Raw genomic sequence first — 14,342 nt, 5'->3', positions numbered from 1 at the left:
CTCCAATCAGACTCCTAAGCTGGGAATCTCCATAGGCCGCAAGTGCGGCCCTAAAAGAAAAAAAAAAGGCACTCTCAAGTCACAAAAAGACATGGAAAAGAAAGGAGAAGAGGAATTCCCTGGTTAGGGATCTGGTATTGTCATTGCTGTGGCTCAAGTTGGGGCTATGGCACAGGTTTGATCCCTGGCCAGGGAACTTCTGCAAGCCACAGCTGCAGCCAAAAAAAAAAAAAAAAAAAGGAGAGAAAATGGAGAAGAGAAGAAAAGAAAAAAAAAAGAGAGAGACAGGGAGGAAACTTTGATACAGATTACTAAGTGAAAGAAGCCAGCCTGAGGAAGGCCATACACCGTATGTTTCTGACTCTGACATTCTAGAAAAGGCAAAAGTATGAAGACAGTGAAAAGCTCAGTGGCTGCCAGAGTTGGAGGGAGGGCGGAATGAATAGGTGCGCACAGAGGGTTTTTCGGGACGTGAAACCATTCTTGACAATGTAATTGACATTCTGTGACACCGTAATGGTGGATATGTGACACTGCACTTGTCACAAAACACACATCACCAAGAGTGAACCCTGTTGTACACTGGGGATTTTACTTCCTGGTCACATATTGATAGCAGCTCATCAATTTTAACAGATGCTAGTAAATCAGGAAAACTGTGTGCAAAGGAGGTGAAACTAGGGGAACTCTCTGTACTTTCTGCTTAGCTTTTACAGATCCGAATTTCCACACATACCTCCACAAATCTTACTTAATTGGGATCATGGAGTTAACAGACTTGGGGGGAACTAATAACATGAGAACCAGCGGCAAGTTCGTCCCATCTTTGCACTTGATGGAGCTGCAAGTGTCTGGGTGGGTGACTCCCAGTGCCTTCGCTCAAGACGCTCTGAACAGTGGGGAATCAGGGCCAACAGCAGGAGTCCCATCTCAGGTGTGGGAGCAAGGGCACCCTCAGGGCTGGTGACATCAGAGTAAACCCTGAGCCGCAGTCTAATGTCCATCATAATTAAATTACAGGCATTCATTCCATGAAATACTCTCCTGGCAGGAGGAATGGGGCTCCAGCATGAACACTGGCATTAGCCCTGCTGGGGCACGTGCAGGTCCACTGGAGGAAGTGCATGCATGCTGTTCCTGGGCCCCATTCTGCCCAGGCAGGGCGCACCTGAAAGCCTTACCTGCAGGGGGCGGGAGGGCGGCTGCAGCTGCAGATAGCACTGGCTGGGGGAGTACCAGCTGCTGAGGGAGAGGTAGCTGGGCAGGTACTGAGCCCCCACAGGCTTTCCGCTGAGGGCCATCACCTTGGTCTGAAGAAGAGAGGGTACTTGGTCAAGACCTTGATGCTTGGCGTAGAAAGGGGGACTTCGGGATGCTTCTGCCTGCCCTGCCCTGCCCTGCGGTAAGACCCTCTTAAACTCTAATTTCCCTTCAGAGAACCCTCTCCGCAGTTCTCAGAGGATGGGGTTCGCTGTAGCCACCCCATGGGAAGCAAGTGTCCAAGATGGCCATGAGGTGTTGGGAATTGGCTCAGGTGTTCCTCCACCTCCCCATGAGAAGCAAGTGTCCAAGACTGGCCACAAGGTGTTGGGGATTGCCTCAGGCAGAGGCAGGTGGCTCACGATCACTGAGACAGTCCCATCACCAGCATTTTGGGAAACCCCATGTCTTGGGCTTGCCAGCAGCCCCAGTGGCCTATCAGAAGGTGCAGCCCCCGCCTCAGGAAGTGAGCAGCATGGAGATGGCGATCAGGAGAGGGAGCAGCTGCGCTGGATGGTTTCCCTGGGGCCCTGGATGCAGCTCCATTTGGAGCTCACGAACCTCCCTCTGCAGGCCCCAGTCACTGGTGGCTATATTACTTTTGCTCCTTTGGGAGTCTGAACCTGTTGCCTTCACTTGCTACTGGAAAGGTGCAGCTAACACAAAGGAGATGCCAGAAGCTGGGCAGTGGGGGGAGTGGGAGTGGTGTATCTAAGACCTCTGTGTGATAAAGAATTAAGAAGCTGACCTATGGAGTTCCCATTGTGGCTCAGCATAAAGGAATCTGACTAGTAACCATGAGGATGTAGGTTTGATCTCTGGTTCCACTCAGTGGGTTAAGGATCTGGCGTTGCCGTGAGCTGTGATGTAGGTTGAAGACGCTGGCTAGGATCTGGCGTTGCTGTGGCCATGGCATAGGCTGGCAGCTGCAACTCCAATTCAACCCCTAGCCTGGGAACTTCCAAATGCTGTGGGTATGACCCTAAAAAGACGGGGAAAAAAAAGAAGCTGACCTGCCTTTGGCCCAGTTACTGGGAGGTAGCCTCTAAAACCCTGGCATTTCCCAAGTGGTGGGAGTGTCTTTATTATTTGTGGTGGGTCCTGATAATGTGTGTGAAGGAGAAGATTCAGGATGGGGAAAAGCCATGTCGGAAAAACCAACCATGAGATCAGAGGGTTGAGGCTTTGAGCCACGTGATGTGGCTAATTCAGCTAATTCTGCTCTCTGGGGGAGAGGGAGTGGCTAGAGACGAAGTTCGGCCACGGAACCAATGCTTAAACTTATGTAATGAAATCCCAATAAAAACTGTGGACAGCAAAGTGTGAGTGAGTGTCCTGATGGGTAGTGCTCTGTGTATACTGCTGGGAAGGTGATGTGTCCTGACTCCAGGGGGATAGCACACAAAACTTCCACTTGCAGACCCTCCCAGCTCTTGTCCTAGGCATGCAGCCCTCCCTTTGGTTGATCCTAATTTTCATCATTTTGATATAATAAAACCATAATTGCAAAAGATACAAACTCCCAGCTATAAATTTAGTATTGGAGATGTAATAGACTGCATGGTAACTATAGTTGACAATATCATATTGTACATTTGAGAAAGTCGACAAGAGAATAGATCTTAAAGGTTCTCATCAAAAGAAAAAAAACTGTCACCATATGTAGTCACTAGATGGAGTTCCTGTTGTGGTGCAGCAGAAACAAATCTGACTAGTAACCATGAGGGTTTGATCCCTGGCCATGCTCAGTGGGTTAAGGACCCAACATTGCCGTGAGCTGTGGTGAAGGTCGCAGACATGGCTTGGATCCAGTGTTGCTGTGGCTGTGGTGTAGGCCGGAAGCTGCAGCTCCGATACGTCCCCTAGCCTGGGAACTTCCATATGCCATGAATCCGGCCCTAAAAAGCGGGGAAAAAAAAAGGACCTGGTAACTAGACAATACATACACACACACATATATATAATCATTATGTTGAACACTTGAAATGCCTATGTTACATGTCAATTCCATACATATACATATATATATGTGTATTATATATATATTGATAAAAACAGACTTTAAAATTGGTTCTTCTTTTTTTAAAAATGAATTAACAACCTTTTCCTAAGCAGTATTTGGTTACAGAAATAGACCATCTTTCCACTAAACTGATGTTTTTGGAAAACCCAGATACTTAGTCATATACTTATGAAAGACAAAATTATTCAGCTAATTCTGGTATTTGTAGTCTTTTGGGAGCTTTTCTGCTACTTAATTCCTAAGATACTAATGGAAATTAAGAGGTGTCTTTCAATCATTAAAAAAAAACCTGAATTGTAAGGTAATGGAGTAGTGGGAACCCCCAAATTTGTAGCCAGTTGCTAAAAAGAGTAGGTGACTGAAGGACCCCTAATTGTTAAAAACCTTTAAGGACATGTCACCCACAGGGGATATAGTGGCCACAAGGGTCCTTGACTTCCATCTACACATTTATTTCAGCTTCTCCCTGTCCCCACCATCCCAGAGTCCGTGGGGCCACCAAGCCCAACACCAGCCATGGAGGCCGGGGCTGGAACATCTCTTTATCACTCTCGCTCCTCCCTCTCCTGACAAGGGGACACCAGGTCCTGCTGATTCTACCTCCACAGCTCCAGGCCCAGTATCCTCTCCATCAGTGCCTCCTGCCTGCCCACCTGCAGCCCCACCCAGACACCCTCCACTGTGGACACTGGAGTGATGGAGCAGGACAGGGGAGGGGTATCATAAATCAGACCATTCTGCCCCTTGGCACTGACACTTCCTTCTGGGTAAAACCTGAGCACCCCTGTGAGGTGAAGGAAAGCCCCACCAGCTCCCTCCTCCATATCTTCTCGAAATGGCTCAGTCTGGGCTGGGCATTTCCAAGACCCAATTACATTACGACTGTGGGCTTCTGGCCCTCTGCATATGCTGTTTCACCTTCCTGGAAGCAGCCTGGCTGAACCTCCCCCTGGTTAGACGTCTATATGGGAAGAGCCCCTTGGGGGAATCAGGCAACCTCATCTCTTCTCAACTTCTCTTCTCACCCTAGGGTGGTTGGGTCATCTGACACTTCTCCCCCCATCAGCCCCCACCCCCCCATCAGACTGTGAACTTCTTCAGGGCAGAGGCAGGCCCCAGGCCCACTGACCCAGTGCCCAGGAATGCTCTAGGGCCAGAGGGCTACCAAATCCATGCTTGCTGGTTGAATAACAAGGGTCTAGGCAACTCACCCACCTCCAGCCACACGTGCTGGGCTGACATGGGGATGGAGGGGATTTCAAACCCCACCAGCCCACCCTGGGACACTGACTCGGTGGTGTAGATGTTGTCCTTCGGCGTCAGCTCTGCCCTGATCTGGACCGTTACCCCTTCGGCTGGGCTACCATCTGGGTAGGACAGCTCCACCTGGAAGGAATCATCAACAATTCAATGTGGTGAGGATGGCAATGCTCCCCAAACTGACCTACAGACTCGACCCAATCTGCCACTGGAATCCCAGCCAGCTTCTTTACAGCAATCAACAATCTGATGCTAAAATTCAAAAGGAATCACAAGGGGCCCCAACCAGCCAAAAGCAATCCTGAAAAAGAAGAACCAAGAACTCACACATTCCAGAGTTCCCATCGTGGCTCAGCAGAAATGAATCTGACTAGCATCTATGAGGATGAAGGTACAATCCCTGGCCTTGCTCAGTGGGTTAAGGATCTGGCGTTGCCGTGAGCTAGTAGGTCACAGACTAGCTCAGAACTGGCATTGCTGTGGCTGTGGTATAGGCCAGTGGCTACAGCTCTGATTAGATCCCTAGCCTGAGAACCTCCATATATGGAGGGTGCAGCCCTAAAAAACAAAAAAACAAAAGATCACACATTCCAATTTCAAAACTTACTACAAAGGTACAGTAATCAAGACGTGGTAATAGCATAAAGATAGATATGGAGACCAATGGGATAGGATTTAGAGTCCAGAAATAAAACCACCCCATCTATAGGTTTTTGACAAGGGTGCCAAGACCATTCAATGGGGAAAGAACAATTCCTTCAACAAATGATTCTGGGACAACTGGATCTCTACATGCAAAAGAATGGAGTTGGACCCTACCTCACACCATCTACTAAAATGGACTCAAAATGGATCAGAGACCTAAATTATAAAACACTTAGAAGAAAACAGAGGGAGAAAATTTTATGATCTTGGACTTGGCAAAGAAGTCACAAGGCACAAATCACTACATTGCCAGCCATTCACCTAACGTCACACCAGGGTAGAAATTGCGGGGGGACAATGCTATGGACAGTTCCACGTGACTCTCAGACCTCACTCATTCAGGCAAGTAGAAAAGGCAGTGAGAACAAAGAGTTCAAAAGACATGGACGTTGTGAAGAAATACAGTCAGTGGTTCCTGAAGGACCCTGGAGCACCCCTCAGTGGTGTAGGTATTAGGTGATGGGGTAACCAGCTTAAGCATCTTAATGCAAACAGTGGATAATTTCTCAGCTGTAGGTAAAATATTCCCCTGTCACTGAATGGACAGCCTGAGCCCTTCTTCACACATTCTGACCTGCACAGGGAACCTTAGCTTCTACTCAAGCTGGGGAACCAGGGGCACACAGACTAAGACTCTGTGCATGGGACAGGCGGCTGAGATCCTGGCACAGAGGAGAGAGGGAGGTCCCATATCAGAGCAGGAGGAGTAGGACACAGCAGGAGGACAGACCATTAGGATCCTGTGGGTGACCCATGACAAGGGGGCGTGATACAGGGCATAGGCAGGGGTCAGAAGGCATGGCCAGCTTCCACCTGGGGTGATAGAGGCTCCATTGACCTTGCCCCCACCAGTTACAATCAAAAACCAGATGCCTCTGTTCAGAAATTAGGATAAGGATCTCAAATTTCTTTTTTTTCTTTACTTTTATTTTTATTATAGTTGATTTACAATGTTGTGCCAATTTCTGCTGTACAGGGAAGTGATCCAGTCATACATATATATACATTCTCTTTCTTTTTTTAAATTTTTTTTCTGTTTCCTTTTTAGGGCCTCACTTGTGGCATATGGAAGTTCCCAGGCTAGGGGTTGAATCCAAGCTGCAGCTGAGGCCCACGGCAACACTGAATCCAAGCCACAACTGTGACCTACATCACAGCTCATGGCAATACCAGATCCAATAACCCACTGAGTGAGACCCGAGATAGAACTGCATCCTCATGAATACTAGTCAGATTCTTAACCCATTGAGCCACAATGGGAGCTCCTACTTTCCCTTTCTTATATTACTTTCCATTATGGTCTAAGGATCTCAAATTTCTGATCACCTCAAACTTTACTGTGTAGAAAAAGTGTGGTGGGTGGGAGGGAGGCAGGGCTTCTTCAAACCGCTGTTCCCAGAGTTTCCATTGTGGCTCAGTGGTAAATGAACCTGACTAGTATCCATGAGGACTCGGATTTTATCCCTGGCCTTTCTCAATGGGTTAAGGATCCAGAGTTGCTGTGAGCTGTGGTGTAAGCTGGTGGCTACAGCTCCGACTGGACCCCTAACCTGGGAACCTCCATATGCTGCAGGTGCTGCCCTAAAAAAAAAAAAGACAAAACACCCACCCCCAAAAAAATGCTGTTCCCACAAGGGATCTGAATCAGTCTGTCTCAGGGTCTGGGACCTTCCTGCTAGGGGGACTCAGATGTCAAACCATCCAGAGATAAAGTCAACCCAACTGAGGAAGGTGCTGCCTTTGAGGAACTGATTTAATAAATGGATGTGTAGCATCCTCGCTTAATGCTCTTGGTACAGGAATATCTAACAATGCAGAATAAAGCAAATCATGCTTTTAGGTGGAGCAGAATGTCCAGTGTCCCTGGCCCCAGGAACCAGCTCTCAACACACTCAGCAAAGTGGCCCTTGATCCCAAGAGAGCAACAGTAATACTGGTGCCAGCAAAGTACACGGTTTTCAGCTAAGTCCCAGCTGCAGGGCCTGTGGCACTCACTGAACCAGTTTCACAGAGGTCGCAAGGGGGAGCTGGGTGGCAAGTAGGGCAGAGCCTGTGACTTTGACAGCCCCTGCTGGGCACCATGCCCAGAGCTTACCTTCCCCACATAGGACAGACCCGGCTTAAACTGCTTCCTGGTGTCTTTAGAGTACCGGACGTCCACCAGCTGCCTCTGGACGGGAGTGGAGTCATCAAAGGCCACCTGTTGGCTCCCATCTGCACTGGTCACTGTGGCCCAGATGCTGACTGTGCCCCGGAAGTGCTCAGGGACGTCGGCAGGGATCATGTCCTTCACACAGATGCTGAAGTCCTGGGAGCCACGGATCTGGAGGCAGGAGACACCCAGGTCATGCTCACTCAGAGCTGGAGTAGCTTTGAGGGATGCTTTTCAAACCCAGAGCTCACGCAGGTGATTCTGTGGCTGTTTGGAGGGCCAGGAGGACACAGCATAGGCGACCCACGCGACCGACACTGTGGGTCTGTGCATGAGGGCTGGATCCCTGGCCCAACACACATCCTCCCAGGAGGAATGGGATTGGCTCCTTGGGCTGAAGGTGGAGACCATCCGCTCCTCAGTGCAGACAGTGAGGCAGGGATTCAAGCCTTGTCAGCCACACTCTGGAGCACAGGCTCTCCTCCCATGCCCCAGGCACAGAAACCTCCCAATCAATCCCTATTTCAGGATAACCCCCCAGGAAAGGGGGCTGGTAAATAATCCACATTCACAAACAGCAGTGGAGTGAATTTCTCAGTAAAGGAAAAAATTAAGGATCCCAAGGGCATTGGCAGTAGGTATGGGAGAGGGGAGGGGCCAGGGTGTCCACTCCACAGAAAAGAAGCCTGGAGTTCAGAGGAAGGACACATCCCAGGTGGCAAAGGGGCGGGGAAGGAGCTTCGGGTGGAGGTGGGAAGCAGGTGGCACTAACAGGGTTCAATGATGGAGGCCAGACAGAGGTGCAGATTCTCCAGGACAGGCTGGAGAATGCACGTTACATAGTGTCACACGCGAGGTTACATTAAGTTGAGGAAGAAACACCAAAACCAGGTTATAAAATTTGACATGCTGGGGAATGTGAAATCATGCAGTCTGCTTTGGAAAACAACCTGGGAGGTCCTCAAACAACATAGAGTCACCCCCAAGAGACTGGGTTCCTGTTGTGGCTCAGCGGTAACGAACCCAATTAGAATCCAGGAGGACATGGGTTCCATCCCTAGCCTCGTTCAGTGGATTAAGGATCGGGTATTGCCGTGAGCTGTAATGTAGGTTGCAAATGCGGCTCGGATCCTGCATTGCTGTGGCTGTGGCATAGGCCAGCAGCTGCAGCTCTGATTGGACCCCTAGCCTGGGAACTTGCATTTGTTGCATGTGTATCCCTAAAAACAAACAAACAAACAAACAAATGGACGAGGGCCAGATGGTACAGAAAAAAAAGAGAACTCTGACTAATGGTCTGTAGGCACCAGCACAAGAAGCCAACCCATTACAGTCAGCTCTCTGCATCCATGCTTCCGTAGCCAGAGGTTCTGCACCCACAGATCCTACCAATTTTGAAATTTCGATTGGGATCCTGGGATGCAGAACCCAAAGACACAGGAGGGCCAACTGTATCTCTAAGACAGATCTGTAGGAAGTCAGACCTCTATCTCCATAGCATCCAAAAAACAACCCCTGTTAACAACCAGCCCTAAATAGTCTGATTTAGGACATGATTAATCACTGACAATTTCCCTGATTTTTGCCCCCACTTTCATCTTAGGACCAGTTGGAAAAAGCCAAATATTCACCCCTCAGTAATCACATCAGATGTCTGCTTCTAGTTACCCACCCGCAACTTGCCCCCAACAATAGCTTCTCATCATGGCACACCAGGATTCTTCCCTTTCTTTCACTATAAAGCTTTCTGGCTTCTCCATCTGCCTTCGAGTCTCTGCCAAATGCAAGTGATGGTGGCTGACTCCTTTGCTGCAAGCTTAGAATAAATAACCTTTCTTGTCCTTATTTGGGTGATCTTCATTTACCTGCATACCATATATAATCCAGGAATTCCATACCCAAGAGAAATGAAAACATCTGGCTACACAAAAACTCGTACATGAAGGTTCCAAGCATTTGCCATAACTGCGGAAAAGCAGAAACTCAAACGTCCATCAGCTGATGATTGGATCAACAAAATGTAGTCCATCCACACAATGGAATATTACTTAGCCATGACAAGGAGTGAAGCCCTGACACACAATACAATGTGGATGAACCTTGAAAACATCAGGATGAGTGAAAGAAGCCAGACACAAAAAGTTACATGGGGCATGATTCCATTTATATGAAATGTCCAGAAATTCACAGAAAGTATGTAGGTAAATGGTTGCCAGGGGCTGAAGATGAAAACAAGGATTAACAGCAAAAGGATATGAGAGATTCGTGGGGGGCAGGGGTGGGAGTGGATATTGGAAATATTCTAAAACTGGATGGTGATGAGTTCTAGTTGTAATGCAGTAGAAACAAATCCGACTAGTACCCATGAGGACACTGGTTTGATCCCTGGCCTGGTTTAGTGGGTCAAGGATCTGGCATTGATGTGAGCTGTGGTATAGGTCGCAGACACAGACTGGATCCTGTGTTGCTGTGGCTGTGGCGTAGGCTGCCAGCTGTAGCTCCCATTTGACCCTTAGCCTGGGGACTTCCACTTGCCGTAGGAGCAGCCCTAATAAAAAACAAAACAAAACAAAACAAAAAAAACAAAAAACAACTGGATGGTGGTTGCACAACTCTGCAAATATGCTAAAAAACACTGAATCTAAGATACATGGGTGTTCAAATTGTAAGATATGCGAATTATGTCTCAATAAAACTTTTTTTTTTAACTTTGCATGCAACACCCTAAGAGGAAACACATCAAAATATCTATAGGAGTTCCCGTTGTGGCTCAGTGGAAATGAATCCGACTAGGAACCATGAGGTTGTGGGTTCAATCTCTGGTCTTGCTCAGTGGGTTAAGGATCCACCGTTGCCGTGAGCTGTGGTGTAGGTGGCAGACTTGGCTCAGATCCCAAGTTGCTGTGGGTGTGGTGTAGGCTGGCGGCTATAGCTCCGATTGGCCCCCTAGCCTGGGAATCTCCATATGCCACGGGTGCGGCCCTAGAAAATACAAAAAAAAAAAAAAAAACAACAAAAATATCCATAGCAGTTGTTTCTGCCTATCAAAAGGCAAGTCAGAGTTCCTTTTGTGGCTCAGAGGTTAATGAATCTAACAAGCATCCATGAGGACAGAGGTTGAATCCCTGAGAGGGTTAAGGATCTGGAGTTGCCATGAGCTGTGATGTAGGCCAGTGGCTTTAGCTCCAATTCGATGCCTAGCCTGGAAACCTCCATATGCCATGGGTGAGGTGCCCGTGCAAAAAAAAAAAAAAAAAAGGCAAGTCATCTTTATTCTTTCTTTCTTTGTTTTTTGGTCTTTTTAGGGCCACACCCTCGGCATGTGAAGGTTCCCAGGCTAGGTGTATAATTGGAGCTGTAGCCGCTGGCCTCCACCACAACCACAGCAATGCCAGATCCTTAACCCACTGAGCAAGGCCAGGGATCGAACCTGCAACCTCATGGTTCCTAGTCGGATTCTTTTCTGCTGCCACGACGGGAACTCCTATTATTTCTTTTTTTATATTTTCTAGTCTCTATGTTCAGCCTGTAGGAATTTTATCATTGGGAAAATCCCCACCATATAAACTGTTCTGGGAAGTAAAATCAAATGGACAATCACGGAGCTGAAGGTGAGGACAGGCCCTGTGGGAAGAGACCACCAGGTGACAGCTTGGGATTCCTGCTCCTCACCTTGGTGGTCCTGAGAACGGGGCGCCCCACCTCTTGGCTGTAGTACCCCACACCATTTACAGTCATGTTGATTGTTAGAGTCCCCGAGACGGGTTTCCCAAAGGTGTACCTAGAACAAAAGGACAAAGAGTAGTAGTTTCACAAGCAGGAGACCCCCATGGGACAGGAGGGGAGGGATCAGTGTCAGGAAGGCCAGGCCCTGCAAGATGTGGTCACTGGCACAGCAGCAAACACAGGGATGCTTCCCATGTTACATTCCATCCTCAGTGCCGTCCCTGCAGCCCTGAGTCAGGACAGGTCATGCCAGGGCTTTGTGATCCTTGGTACCAAGCTTCATGTTAGACAGAAAAAGAGACCAAGGGTCAGAGAGGAACTCTGAACCCAAATCAGCAGGCTATGTGAGATAAACCACTGGGGTTGGCCACACATTGGAACAGGGCAGCAGCATTGCGGAATAAGTAACCTTGGCCACCAGGGAGGCCCGGCTGAGCCTAAGGGCCAAGGGAGTTCAACTTTTTTTTTTTTTTTTTTTTTTTTTTTTGCTTTTTTAGGTCCACACCTGGGCCATATGGAAGTTCCCAGGCTAGGGGTAGAATCAGAACTGCAGCTGCCAGCCTATGCCACAGCCACAGCAATGTGAGATCCAAGCTGAGCCAGTGACCTACACCACAGCTCATGGCAACACCGGATCCTTAACCCACTGAGGGAAGCCAGGGAATGAACCTGCATCCTCATGGATACCAGTTGGGTTCGTTACCACTGAACCACAATGGGAACTCCCCTGGGAGTTCAACTTTGAACCAGAGATCTGTCTTCTCTAAGCTTCATTTTTCTCACCAGGAGAACTGGGAATAAAATCATCCTCTCAGGGTTGTTGGTAAAAGATTAAATGTCTGTGGAGTTCCCGTTGTGGTGCAGTGGTTGACGAGTCCGACTAGGAACCATGAGGTTGCGGGTTCCATCCCTGGCCTTGCTCAGTGGGTTGGGGACCCAGGGTTGCGGTGAGCTGTGGTGTAGGTTGCAGATGCGGCTCGGATCCTGTGCTGCTGTGGCCTAGGCCGGTGGCTACAGCTCCGATTGGACCCCTAGCCTGGGAACCTCCATGTGCCATGAAAGCGGCCCTAAAAACAGCAAAAAAAAAAAAAAAAAAAGAAGAAGATTAAATATCTGTTATACCATGCCTAATGTGGTGGAGACACTAGCTTACTGGGACAAAATTTTGCAAAATGGGGGCAAAATTTCATTTTTTTCTTTTTTTGAGATTTAAATTTTTTTCATTTTTTAAAGTTTTATTGACATATAGTTGGTTGGTTTACAGTAGTTGTGATAATTTCTGCTGTACAACAAAGTGATTCAGTTATACAAGTACACACATCCATTTTCTTTCAGACTCTTTTTTTTTGTCTTTTGTCTTTTGTCTTTTGTCTTTTGTCTTTTGTCTTTCTAGGGTCACAACCAACATGTATGGAGGCTCCCAGGCTAGGGGTCGAATCGAAGCTGTAGCCTCTGGCCTATGCCACAGCCACAGCAACACGGGATCTGTGCTATATCTGCGACCTACACCACAGCTCACGGCAACGCCGGATCCTTAACCCACTGAGTGAGGCCAGGGATGGAACCCGCAACCTCATGGTTCCTAGTCTGATTTGTTTCCACTGAACTATGACAGAAACTTCTTTCAGATTCTTCTCCCACCTAGATTACCACAGAATGTTGGGTAGAGTTCCCTGTGCTATACAGCAGGTCCCCCTTGGCCAATCATTCCCTATACCTCAGTGTGTGTATGCCAGTTCCAAACCCCCCGCCCATCCCTCCCCTCCCCCAGCAAAATTTTAAAATAAAGCCCAGAATTTATAGCCAGAGGAGACGCAGGCTGGAAAACATCTCAGCTACAACCTCCCACAGGCTTCAGAGCTAGGACAGGAACACAGGCCTTAGAGGTTTGTCCCAGAGGCCCCAGAAAGGGACAGTGCCTCTTCCCTCTGGTCTATCCTCATGTGGGGGCTTGGTCAACAGCCTGGTCATTAGGCAGGCAAATCTCCTCAAGAAACCCCTGGTGGGTCAGCCCACTTGTGGGTGCTGCTTGAAGCGGAGGAGAGGGCAAGACTTGGGGGAGGGGGTGTGCCCTGGGGGCGTGTTTAGTGGGCGTGGCCAAGAGGGTGTGTCCTGGAGAGGGCGTGTCCTGGGGATGGGCGTGCCTACCTTGGGAAGGAGTCACCTGCAATGGCAGCCTTTTTTCTCACCTGGCCTGCACAGTGCCCGTCTCACATGTGTCCAGGTCCTGGATATACCGGGGCGGGTCAATAAGGAGCTCAAACTTCGGCAACACTGAAGGGAGAGAGCAGAGAGGAGGGAGGCAGGTGGCTTCTGCCACTGGGGTCCTGGCCTCACTCAGAGGGGTTCTAGAGGTGTGGGAAGGAGAATGGCAAAGGCCACTCTGGGGCCTTCATGCCATGGGAATCCACACCCTGTTTTGTTGAGCAAAGGCAGCTCTTTGAGGATTTTGCTGGTCCTCGCATCTATTTCCTATCTCTGGGGGACCAGCACCCTGTTTGTCTCAGGGTGCCGTGTCTCATCAATTTTAGGCCACCTGCTTTGAGTGCAGCCAATTCCAGCCCATCCCAGGGAAACAAAAGTGGCCAGGCTCCTGGACCCACTAGGGGCATTCTGAGTGTTCTGGCAGCTGGAGCAGGTCACTCTTTGCTGTCCTGGACGTATCCAGCCATCTCTTCACCCTGTACAGCCTGGGAAAGGATGGATGCCAGGGAACAGATAAGAGGAAACGTGAAGTCCCTGGTCCTGAGAGTTTGTTACGAGCCCATAAGTCCCTTTCATTTTGCTGAGTATGGACTTGGCTTTTGCTGCTTGCAGCTCATGACTCTGACCTCTATGGCTGATCCTTCCAAATCCTTCCTCTTCAAAAGAAGAGAAACCCTTGACCTCATAAGGGAGAATCTTAGCTCAGAAGCAGAGCACGTGGCTCTGCCCCAGGTTCACTCTCCAGCTTGTTACTGGAGCAATTTCCTTAATGGCTCCCTCGGCCTCAGATTCCCCATCTATAAAATGGAGATGCCTCATAGGTTCAGGATGAGAACAGAAGAACAAAAGGAAGTGACAGCCTTAAGAGTTCCCAGGTGGCCTAGCGGTTAAGGATCCGGCATTGTCACTGCTATGGCTCGGGTTCAATCCCTGGCCTAGGAACTTCCACATGCCATGGGCTAGGCCAAAAAAAGAAAAAGAAAAAAAGAAAAAAAAAATGACAGCCTTAAA

At 48.7% G+C, this 14,342-nt stretch overlaps 1 protein-coding gene across 1 annotated transcript in view; it reads right to left on the bottom strand.

The window, feature by feature from the left end:
- CPAMD8 (C3 and PZP like alpha-2-macroglobulin domain containing 8) overlaps nt 1-14,342 on the bottom strand; it is a 106,168-nt gene that overhangs the window by 71,581 nt on the left and 20,245 nt on the right. Inside the window, exons 9-13 of the mRNA XM_047774661.1 lie at nt 13,316-13,400; nt 11,073-11,181; nt 7,344-7,571; nt 4,499-4,669; nt 1,182-1,310 (exon numbers count right to left, since the gene is read on the bottom strand). Of these exons, the coding sequence (XP_047630617.1) occupies nt 1,182-1,310; nt 4,499-4,669; nt 7,344-7,571; nt 11,073-11,181; nt 13,316-13,400 (722 nt within the window). The remainder of the gene's footprint in view (nt 1-1,181; nt 1,311-4,498; nt 4,670-7,343; nt 7,572-11,072; nt 11,182-13,315; nt 13,401-14,342) is intronic.

The sequence above is a fragment of the Phacochoerus africanus genome, chromosome 4 (assembly GCF_016906955.1).
Source record: "Phacochoerus africanus isolate WHEZ1 chromosome 4, ROS_Pafr_v1, whole genome shotgun sequence".
NCBI classification, from domain to species: domain Eukaryota; kingdom Metazoa; phylum Chordata; class Mammalia; order Artiodactyla; family Suidae; genus Phacochoerus; species Phacochoerus africanus.
Note: the sequence above shows the minus strand (reverse complement) of the source record. Positions and strands in the feature narration are given on the sequence as shown.